The sequence below is a fragment of the Palaemon carinicauda genome, chromosome 39, assembly GCF_036898095.1.
Source record: "Palaemon carinicauda isolate YSFRI2023 chromosome 39, ASM3689809v2, whole genome shotgun sequence".
Lineage (NCBI taxonomy): Eukaryota > Metazoa > Arthropoda > Malacostraca > Decapoda > Palaemonidae > Palaemon > Palaemon carinicauda.
In genome coordinates, this window is record NC_090763.1 from 68,445,204 (window position 1) to 68,457,384 (window position 12,181).

The window sequence follows — 12,181 nt, forward strand, 5'->3', positions numbered from 1 at the left end:
ATTTTATGCTCTCTGGAGGAACTGGCCGCTGATATACAAAGGCTCCAATTTAACCAGTTCTTTTTCAATATTAAACTTACCCGATAATCATGTAGCTGTCAACTCCGTTGCCCGACAGAATTCTATGGAGGGATACGCCAGCTATCACAATACTAGAAGGGGGTGTACTTACCAGCGCCACCTGTGGCCAGGTACTCAATTACTTGTTGTTGACACCTCCTCAATTATTCCTCTGTCGTGCTTCCGGCTAGACGTTCTGAGATACGCTTATGGTCTTCGAGTTTATTCACGGATATTTGGTGAAGTATTCTCTCAGATTAACGGCTGTCGCATTACTGGAATCCTTCTTATATTAGCTAGATAGCTTTTATATAGTACTGATATAACGGTTAACGATTTTTGCTTGTTTTTGGATCCCCCTTTGGCTAACTCTTTGGATTACAAGATGTCTGACATTTCGCAAGCCCCCTCCCATAGACGATGTAGGTCTTGCAATAGGCGTATTCCGAAGGCCTCGGTAGATCCTCACACCGCTTGTTCTGACTGTAGGGACAGGCCCTGTCAGTTAGAAAATCGATGTGAGGAATGCACCGGACTTTCGGAATTGGAATTTGTCCGTCTTTTAAAATATTCAACTAAGTTAGAGAGAGGTAGAGTTAGGAGGAGTTCTTCTCACTCTTCTATGTTTTCCTCACCTCATGATCCCCTACCTTTTCCTACCCCTGTAGTGGCTACCCCCGAACCTACTGTGTGCCCTCCGCCTGATATGTCAGTTGTTTTGCGTGCTATTCAGGCTTTAGGCGATAAAGTAGAATCAGTGGTAAGTGACCATAAGTCTCTGATGGCCGAAGTTAAAGAACTGAAGGTCAAGAGTGCAGTGGGTGGAGTTAGTGCCAGTGCTGTGACGAGTGCTAGTGTCGGTGCAGTGCCAAGTGCTAGTGTTAGTGCCAGTGTGGTGCGTGAGGATTTTTCTGTGCGAGCCAGTCGTCCTCCCAGTCCGGGACCTCTTGCAAGCTCCCATGCCCAGGGGAGAAGCAATGTCGAAGGGCTTAAGGGTTCGGCAGGCCTTGTTAGGCGCACAGAACTATCCTCGGTGGTTGCGGGCGTGTCTTCCAAAGACCGTCACTCCCACCTGCAGACGATTGAGCCCGTCTTATTCTCGTCCGCTGATCAACTGTCAGGGAAGAAACGTTGGTCTCAGGTCTCGAGACCGCTTAAACGTAGAGTCCAGTCCGCGAGTGCTCAGCCAGGTTGCAGTCATTGGCTCAGCTCTGACTCGCCTCAGTCATCTGTCGACTGTACTCCGCCCAAGAGGAGTAAGGTTCTGCCACAACAGAGCTCGACTGTTAAGGCTTTACCTCAGTCTACTATCGTTTCTGCCGATCCCAAGTGGACCCTGCTTCAGTCCATGCAAGCACAGCTTTCGGACTTGATGCGTGAGTGTCGGGCTGAGAGTGTTGCACCTCCGCCTCCGCCTACACTCCCTCCGCCTGTGCTCGCTCCGCCTGTGCTCGCCCCGCCTGCGCTCGCTCCGCCTGGTCGCAGCACCATCTGCCAGGCGTACGATGTTGAACCACTTTCGGAGTTCGCTGTTCCCAGTGGTGTTCAGCCTCAGCCTTCTTTAAGGCAACCTTTACTTTGGGATCAGGAGGGTTATTCCACTCTTCCTCCTCCTCCCCTTGCTGCTCCACCAGTGGTGCAACTCTCGGTTGGGGTACAACAACCTCTCCCTTCCATGAGTCAGTCTGCTCAGCCATCGCTGCAGCGAGCTCAACCCTCCTCAAGGCAAGCTCCTCTACACCCTGGACTTGCGCCTCAGGAGCCTCAGCTTGCGAGAACTTTACCTTGTTCTGCGCAGCCTCAACCTCATCATGCTCCGCTCATCTCACAGGAACAGGAACGGGCTACTCCGCCTCCGTCCTCCGCTCAGCAAGCGCAATCCTTGGGTTCAACCTCTCTTGCTAGGAGTCAACCTCCTTCACCCATGCGCCTTCCTTCTGCTTCGTCTGTTGTTCAGCCTTTGCAGTCTGAGCCTCAGGTTTTCCCTCAACAGTTACTGGAAGAGGAAACCACTGTTATTGTTCCTACCCGTTCTGACTCTGCGGTTCAGCATTCTTGTCCGATCTCTTCGCTACACTCTGGTGATGAGGTGTCGGATGATGAGGAGGCACACCTTGATCCCTCATCAGACGTGGACGAATCCAAGCTTTCTCCACAGTCTATTGATTTTCGTAAGGTCTTGGCTCTACTCAGGGAGATTTACCCAGACCACTTTGTCTCTGCTATTCCCCGCTCTCCACCATCTGAGTTTTCGCTAGGCGTACAACAAGCTAAGTCCTCCTATACTAAGCTTGTCCTAGCTAGATCCTCCAAGAGGGCTTTAAGGATCTTAGGGGAGTGGCTGCAGTCTAAACAACACCTTGGCAAGACTTCCTTCATGTTCCCTCCAACGAAGCTCACTTCGAAAGCGAGCGTTTGGTATGCCACAGGGGAAGCACCAGGCTTGGGAGTACCTGCCTCTGCCCAGGCTGACTTCTCAAGTCTGGTGGACTCGCCTCGGAGAACTGCTATGAGACGCTCGAAGGTTTGTTGGACCTTCTCAGACCTGGATCACTTACTGAAAGGGATGTTCAGAGCATTTGAAATGTTCAACTTTCTCGACTGGTGCCTGGGGGCCCTCAGCAAGAAAACCTCTCCTGCGGACAAAGATTCTGCCATGCTATTAATGTCCTGCATGGATAAGGCCATCAGAGATGGATCGGGCGAGCTAGCGTCGTTGTTTGTATCAGGGGTGTTGAAGAAAAGGGAACAACTGTGTACCTTCCTTTCCGCCAGCATTACACCTTGCCAACGGTCACAACTCCTTTTTGCTCCGCTCTCGAAGTTCCTCTTTCCCGAAGAGCTAGTTAAGGACTTGTCTGCTGCCCTGATACAAAAGGATACGCACGATCTTGTAGCCTCATCGGCTCGTAAGTCTAAGGTTGCCACCTCAGTCCCCAAGACTTATCGCTCCCCAGTGGCTGATACCCCGGCTACGAGGTTCATACCGCCCTTTCGTGGTAGAGCCCCCAGCCGAGGAAGCTCCCGTCCAGACTCTCACAGGAGCAAGTCTAGGAAAGGATCCAGGACATCTAAGGGAAAGAACTGACTCTCCGTTTCTCCAGACAACAGTAGGAGCCAGACTCAAGATCTTCTGGCGAGCCTGGGAGAAGAGAGGTGCAGACGCACAGTCTGTCAGTTGGCTGAGGAACGGTTACAGGATTCCATTCTGCCTCAAACCACCTCTGACCACATCACCCATCAACCTCTCTCCCAACTACAAAGAAGAGGACAAGAGGCTAGCATTGCAACAGGAGGTGTCGCTACTTGTGCAGAAGAAGGCAGTGGTTATAGTCCGGGACCATCAATCCCCGGGCTTCTACAACCGTCTCTTTCTTGTGGCCAAGAAGACAGGAGGTTGGAGACCGGTGCTGGACGTCAGCTCTCTCAACGAGTATGTCACCAAGCAGACGTTCACGATGGAGACGACCAAGTCGGTCTTAGCAGCGGTCAGACAGGAGGACTGGATGGTCTCGTTGGACTTGAAAGATGCATACTTTCACGTTCCCATTCATCCAGACTCCCAACCTTTCCTGAGATTCGTTTTCGGAAAGGTTGTCTATCAGTTCCAAGCCCTGTGTTTTGGCCTAAGCACAGCTCCTATGGTCTTTACTCATCTGATGAGGAATGTAGCGAAATTCCTACACTTGTCGAACATCAGAGCCTCCCTCTACCTAGACGACTGGCTGTTGAGAGCCTCCACGAGTCGTCGTTGTCTGGAGAACCTCAATTGGACTTTAGACTTAATCAGAGACCTAGGTCTATTAGTCAATATAGAGAAATCTCAACTCATTCCCTCCCAATCCATTGTGTACCTGGGAATGGAGATTCGGAGTCAGGATTTTCGGGCTTTTCCATCGGCCCCCAGGATAAGCCAAGCCCTAGAGTGCATCATGAGCATGCTGAAGAGGAGCAATTGCTCAGTGAGACAGTGGATGAGTCTCACAGGGACCCTCTCATCACTGGCCCTGTTTGTCGAGCTAGGAAGACTCCACCTCCGCCCTCTTCAATTCCATCTTGCAGCTCATTGGGACAAGGGCTCGACTCTAGAAGCAGTCTCTATCCCTATCAACCAAGAGATGAAGACCACTCTCCTGTGGTGGAAGCACAATCTCCTTCTCAAGGAGGGTCTATCATTGGCCATCCAGACCCCCAATCTTCATCTCTTCTCAGATGCATCGGACTCGGGCTGGGGTGCGACCTTGGACGGACGGGAATGCTCGGGAGTATGGAACAAGGAACAAGGATTACTCCACATCAACTGCAAGGAACTGCTAGCAGTTCATCTAGCCCTGTTGAACTTCAAGTCCCTCCTTCTAGGCAAAGTGGTGGAGGTGAATTCAGACAACACCACAGCCTTGGCTTACATCTCCAAGCAAGGAGGGACCCATTCGAGGAGCCTTTACGAGATCGCAAGGGACCTCCTCATTTGGTCAAGAGGTCTAAACCTCACTCTGGTCTCGAGGTTCATCCAGGGCGATATGAATGTTTCAGCGGATCGCCTAAGCAGAAGGAATCAGGTCATTCCCACGGAATGGACCCTCCACAAGAGTGTGTGCAACAGACTTTGGACCTTGTGGGGTCAACCTACCATAGATCTGTTTGCCACCTCCATAACCAAGAGACTTCCGCTTTATTGTTCCCCTGTTCCAGACCCTGCAGCGGTTCATGTGGATGCTTTTCTTCTGAACTGGTCCCATCTCGACCTGTACGCATTCCCTCCGTTCAAGATAATAAACAAAGTTCTGCAGAAATTCGTCTCGCACGAAGGGACACGGCTGACGCTGGTTGCTCCCCTTTGGCCTGCAAGAGAATGGTTCACAGAGGTACTTCAATGGCTAGTCGACTTCCCCAGGACTCTACCTCTAAGAGTGGACCTTCTACGTCAACCTCACGTAGACAGGTTGCACCCAAACCTCCACGCTCTTCGGCTGACTGCCTTCAGACTGTCGAAAGATTCGCTAGAGCTAGAGGCTTTTCGAAGGAGGCAGCCAGTGCGATTGCCAGAGCTAGAAGAGTTTCCACTCGTAGAGTCTACCAGTCTAAGTGGGAGGTCTTCCGAAGCTGGTGTAGAGCCAATTCAATATCCTCTACCAATACCTCTGTGATCCAAATAGCTGACTTCCTTCTACATCTTAGGAATGAGAGATCCCTTTCAGCACCTACGATTAAAGGATATAGGAGCATGTTGGCTTCAGTTCTCCGCCACAGAGGTTTGGACCTGTCTTCCAACAAGGACCTTCAAGACATTCTCAAGTCTTTTGAGACGTCTAAAGAACGTCGTCTTTCCACTCCAGGCTGGAATCTAGACGTAGTCTTAAGGTTCCTTATGACATCTAGGTTCGAACCTCTCCAGTCAGCTTCCTTCAAGGACCTTACCCTCAAGACTCTTTTTCTCGTTTGCCTTGCAACAGCTAAGAGAGTCAGTGAGGTTCATGCCTTCAGCAAGAACATTGGTTTCACAACCGAATCTGCAACATGTTCTTTTCAGCTTGGATTCCTAGCAAAGAACGAGCTTCCTTCACGTCCTTGGCCTAGATTGTTCGAAATACCTAGCCTCTCCAACATGGTAGGTAACGAACTAGAGAGAGTTCTTTGCCCTGTCAGAGCTCTCAAATATTATCTGAAGAGGTCTAAACCTATTCGAGGACAGTCAGAAGCCTTATGGTGTGCCATCAAGAAACCCTCGAGACCCATGTCCAAGAATGGGCTTTCGTACTATATAAGGCTTCTGATCAGAGAAGCACATTCTCACTTAAAGGAGGAAGACCTTGCATTGCTGAAGGTAAGGACCCACGAAGTAAGAGCTGTAGCTACTTCGATGGCCTTTAATAAAAACCGTTCTCTGCAGAGCATAATGGATGCAACCTATTGGAGGAGCAAGTCAGTGTTTGCATCATTTTATCTGAAAGATGTCCAGTCTCTTTACGAGAACTGCTACACCCTGGGACCATTCGTAGCAGCGAGTGCAGTAGTAGGTGAGGGCTCAGCCACTACATTCCCTTAATCCCATAACCTTTTTTAACCTTTCTCTTGAATACTTTTATTGTTGTTTTTATGGTTGTTACGGTAGGCTAAGAAGCCTTCCGCATCCTTGGATTTGGCGGGTGGTCTATTCATTCTTGAGAAGCGCCTGGGTTAAAGGTTTGGTAGAGGTCCTTTAGTAGGGGTTGCAACCCCGTGTACTTTGGCACCTTTGGGTTGATTCAGCCTCCAAGAGGAACGCTGCGCTCAGTAAGGAAGACGAACTTTAAATAAAGAGGCAGAGTAACGGTTCTATTCGACTTCCTTACCAGGTACTTATTATTTCATTGTTATTTGAGATAACTGTTATATGAAATATGGGATACTTAGCTATCCTTTAATCTTGTACACTGGTTTTCACCCACCTCCCTGGGTGTGAATCAGCTACATGATTATCGGGTAAGTTTAATATTGAAAAATGTTATTTTTATTAATAAAATAAATTTTTGAATATACTTACCCGATAATCATGATTTAATCGACCCTCCCTTCCTCCCCAGAGAGAACCAGTGGACCGAGGAATAATTGAGGAGGTGTCAACAACAAGTAATTGAGTACCTGGCCACAGGTGGCGCTGGTAAGTACACCCCCTTCTAGTATTGTGATAGCTGGCGTATCCCTCCATAGAATTCTGTCGGGCAACGGAGTTGACAGCTACATGATTATCGGGTAAGTATATTCAAAAATTTATTTTATTAATAAAAATAACATTTTATAATAATACTAATACTAATAATGGCAATAATAACAACAATAATAATAATAATAAGAGATAATAATAATAATAATTTGACATAATTGATTGTCAATTTTCCTACAGAAATATGAGAAAGGTCACTGGCTTAAATCAGGTTATGGAATAATGTGAAGTTTCATTGTTTACCTGTGACTGGTTCCCGAGTTCCTAACTGCTTGCTTCGCGAAATATGTTTGCAGGCACTCTATCAATTAATAGCTAGGTCAAAGTGTAGCCAACGGTAATGATATTGATAAATATACACTGTAGAATTGGGATTGCTAAGTTGGGTTACCAGGCCTGATGCTCGCATGGAAAACGAGAATTCTTAATAATCCGTGATGTTGTCATCCATAATAATAATTGGGTAAAATTATATTTACGGAGGGGGAAACATTTCAAACAGAAGATATATGTTTTCCTGTAGTAAATAACATGATTTAACATAATTTGACCTTCATTTCAACTGCAAACAAACAGAATAACCAGTTCAGCGACTTCGTTCCCTACTAAACATTCACTAAAACTGGTAATTGAAGTGAAGTCAAATTTGGTGAAATCACATTATTTACTACAGGAAAACATATTTTTTGTTTAAAATGATTTACCCAAAATCTAATGGTTCTTGCTTCGCTGTGCGCTTGCTTCTTTTGCCAAAAGATAAAAACATCAAGCTCTGTATGTACAGGCAAGCGGTAATTTGTTCCCATTTCATAACAAATTACAAATTCAGAGGTAATTTGTATTTTTCCTAATAATACAAACCTTAGCTATTTATACATACTTGCCCGCCAACCCTGTCCCCCTTAAAGTTCTATCTCTAAGTAAAGCGAGTGCAATCACAGGTGTGTGAGTGGGAGGGGTAGCAGGCTAACTAGCGGGATGGGTAGTTAATTCTCGCTAAATTTTAATTGCTCGTCCTTTCAGCTTTCGCCAAAAGTAGGCTATACCCTTATAGATAGTTAAAGTTTGTATCGTTAGGAAAAATACAAATCACCTACGAATTTGTCATTTTCTTGTAGAAGTAAAAAAGTCCAATTGTATTAGGGTATACAATAACTTGAAGCATTTGATCCTAATTTCCCATATACTGCTTACAAACTTTGGGCTTTCAAATTACTGCAAATCATGTTAAAATCTATTTGCCTGGTCTCTGTAAACACGTTTTTTTTTTTTTTGTGAAGTATACAGATTACATCATAAATTTTGGATGATTATTTGAATCTCTCATTTCATACCCAAAGACCAGTATGGTATTGACTGTATGGAGGGCTAATTATTTACTACAGTGTCATGTTCCTTGCACATAATCCAAAGTATAGAGACAAATTCACCCTATCAATTCATATCTGAAGTTATGGTATTTTTATTTTTATTTTGCAAGCAGTATAGATTTGTCTGCAATAGCAATTCTTTTAATGCTGTTGTTCATGTATTGTTCATTATGCATGTACAACTATTCTATTAGTTTTTATAATACTATTATACTTGCTCCTTTTTTATACAGATGATGATTTAGAAGATGATTATAAGAAGCAGACTGAGTTCCATCACCTATGCTTGCTTTCATACATCATCGGCTTTGAGCAAGATTGTTCCAAAATCATTAAAGGGAAAGAGCAAAAGTTCTCAAGATTGGTTAACTCGACAGCTCAATGACCCTTATGTCAAATTGGCCCGTTATGAACACTATAGGTAAGTTATTGATCAAGTTACTTGAAACCAGATTCGTAGTTTACTAATGTACTATGATATATCTTCTAAGGCAGTTAGATTATGATTTCTGTAGAATAGGGTATATCGGTGGAAATTGTTATTCTAATTGGCCATTTTTGTCTTTTTATACTATTTTCTCATTAGGAAAAATTTCTTGCTATTGTGTTTCTTTAGGAAAGTATCTTGTGCTTTAGTATTGTTCACCATTTGACTGTGCAGAAGTGATTCTCTTACTTCAATAAGATGATTTGTTGATAATCATTTCAGCATACCTAACCACCCACTAACATTTCAAGGAAAATTCAGGTGATATCTGCAAGAAGTGTAAAGTACTTTATGTACACTTTACCTCAAATGGCTATACAGTATTCACATGCACATACAAATCCATTATTGAATCTTACGCCATTTTTTCCTACACATGCCAAATCTCGTCCTTTAATAGGAATACAGTATGCTGTCAGTGAAGCTGAATACGACTATTAAAACTTTAAGGAAGTGGTGGTAGTTACTGCTGGGTGGCGGGGAGGTGTTGCCCACCCGTCAGGCCACTCATCCCTCACTTTGTTTTCAGCTGCTGCATAGTACAGATGTACTTTTGGTGTCCTCAACTGGCAATTTTAACCTTTTGTTTTTGTCTTTTAGATAATTATGTTAGCAGATCATTGTTGGCAAAGGATATTTAGAAGGAAAGACAAGATTTCCAATAGTTTTCCGATAACTAGCTTGTGACAGTTTTCCATGCAAACCTGCTGATATCCACATTCTTGTTTCTGTTAGATAGTATTACTATTTGTTGTTTAGTCCTTCATTTGTGTGACATGGTTACGATGTCAGTGTATTCCTAAGGAGGTCGGCAATCCTTAGACATTAATGTGCACCATCATAGGAAGGTTTTACGCCTGCCGAGTGTGAAGCAGAAGGTCATTGCCATCCTTCAATGTTCTCCCATTCCCAGAAGGCTGCAAAGGACATACAGTATCACCTGTTTGTGGTGTCTTTTCATGGAGTTACCATCACCTTTTCTCTGTTGGAGCATCTTCATCGGCCTGAACAACACTTCAAGTTCCTTTTCCTCTTCGGCCTCACATTCATCTCTTCACACTACCAGTTAGGATTGAAGGGCTCATTTCTTCTTTTCCCTCTATGGTCGAACAAATCCGAAGAGCGATCGATGGAAGTTCCGTACGCATCACTTCAACCATTTTTCTCCCAAGGAGAAACAGTGCTGCTCCAAGAGTCTCCTTGACTTCTTTCACCGAAGATGAAAGAAAAGACGATATCTTAACATTGAGGACTCTTGTGTATGCGCTCCTGTACCTGTTCGCAATAGCTTTTGAGTGCTCTCCTGTACTTGCACATTCTCCTACAGGAGAACACCCTCATTAGTTCTCACTACCTCCTCCAGAAAGTGCACCTTCACCTTCTAGTAAGGGTAGACTTCAGTTTTACGTTTGCCAGTGCATCCTAGGCCTATTTGAAGACTTCACTAGATCCCCTCATGCTGAATCCCCTCAAATACGTTCTGGGAACATACCATATGCTAGATCTCCATGCGCTAGTTCTCAAAGAGCAGCAACCCTATGCATGGGCCAGATCCCTACACACTCACACTATTCTTTATGGGATCTTACCATGCTTCAAGACCAGCCTACAAGAAAGGCATCAAGAAAGGCCGATCAATGGAAGTCACATACGTGTGACTCCTACTGTTTTCCTCCCCATGGGAGAGACAGCGTGGTGCCGAGTATACTTATTGGTATGCATTAAAGGTGCTCACATACCTGCTGCTGGTGCTCTTCTGTCATGAGAATTATTATGTGCACTGTCGGTAGAAATATAAGGCCCTGCCCTTCTTCCCCTTCCTGGACAATTTCTTTCTAATTTTTGGGAGGGAGACAAGCAGTGCGTGCCAAGAATTGTCCCTTCGCGAACAAGCATTGGGACTCGCCTCTTTCGTACCAGTATGTTCTCACCTTGTTCACAAGGTGATAGGGTAAGTACAAGGAATTGTTCCCATACTAACAAACATTCCGTTATATATTTGGATTATCTTTCGGCGAAGCTGGAAGGTAGCCATTAGACTTAAAGTGCGAGGTGGCAACCCTGCCTAACCACTAGGTTGGGGGTGGCTGGGGGGTATCCAGTCTCCTCTATATATACACTCACAGCTCTGAGGTACGTCACTTTTTTTTTTGACTCGGTAGAGATCGGACATGTCCTCTGTCTCCCTAGACTGTCATTGGACTTTTTGATATTTTACTTTTCAGGTGTGCGTGTTTTCTCTTCGATCGCCTTCATGCGAACCTGTCCAGGGAGCGAGATGTCCAATCAACGTAGCTACATATCTCCGATGATCTCCCCCCGCATACACAAGGGAAAAGTATTACATACCAAGATCATGCCATTCTCTTTTCTCTCATGCCACGTGACATTCTTGAGATTTTTCGGTAATATCATCGCTCTAGATCATCCAGCATTCAGAGACCGATACATGACTGAAAGGTTCCTCTTGAAGGCTATGGTGGGAATATTTAAGAACAGTAACATTAAATTAAATATTTCCTATATAAACTATACTTTATCAAAACAAGAGGAAGAGAAATACAATAGAATAGGGTGCCCGACTTAAATCCATATATTGATCAATCTTTGTACTTTTTGTCAAAGGCTTACATGCCAAAAGCAGAATAAATGTACATTTGACCTCAAGCACCAAACCTGACCTATGATGAGTTCAGTGGCAGTCTTTTGATGCTCATATGAGTATTGTATAAGAAGACATTGGCCTTCACTCAACGTGAAGTTTGCTTTCTATCCAACTAGAAGGGTACATTCTAAGAACGGGATTAAAACTATATTTTCAATATTAATCTTACCCGATAATCATGTAGCTGTCAACTCTGTTGCCGACAGAAATCTACGGTCGGGATACGCCAGCGATCGCTATACAGGTGGGGGTGAACACCACAGCGCCATCTGTGGTCAGGTACTCCAGTACTTCTTGTCAACACCACCTCAATTTTTCCTCTGTCGTGCCTCCGGCTAGACCTACATGGATACGCTGTTGATTCTGGAGTTATTGCTCACGATTTGGTGATGTATTTGCTCTAGAGTTTAGCCTTCGCTATTCAGGAAGCTTTATCATTAGCTTAGCAAGTTTTTGGAATTAATTTGATTTAATTTTTGATTTAATTTTGGTGACGAAGAGAGTATGAACTCTCTTTCACTTTTAATGGCCGACCCTTCCCTTAGACGGAAGTGTTGGTGTCGAAGAGAGTATAGACTCTCTTTCTTAATTTTGCTTAACAAAAGTTATAGATTTATTTTATATCTCTCCGCCTTTTATAGGCCTCTTCGATTAACTTCCTTTTATTATAAACTTATTAAAATTAATTTTTATATTTGTTTATATTCGACCTTTCCTAATAGTAGGCGGTCTTTTCTTGGAACCGAAGTTAATTAACATTGAGCCCGTCATTTCGTTTTTACCTGTTAACATATTATGCTATTTTAATGTTTTTGAAAGAATTTCTTTGATAGTCTCGTACTGTTTTCAAAGTTGAACTAACGTTTTGTTTTGTCTCTGCAGTTGTTGACGTTCAG

General features: G+C 44.4%; 1 protein-coding gene across 2 annotated transcripts in view; it reads left to right on the forward strand.

The window, feature by feature from the left end:
* LOC137631243 (rRNA methyltransferase 2, mitochondrial-like) overlaps positions 1-12,181 on the forward strand; it is a 49,332-nt gene that overhangs the window by 19,578 nt on the left and 17,573 nt on the right. For both annotated transcript variants that reach the window (XM_068363027.1, XM_068363026.1), the window contains exon 2: positions 8,367-8,554. In XM_068363027.1, coding sequence (XP_068219128.1) covers positions 8,382-8,554 — 173 coding nt within the window. In that variant the 5' untranslated portion in view covers positions 8,367-8,381. The remainder of the gene's footprint in view (positions 1-8,366; positions 8,555-12,181) is intronic.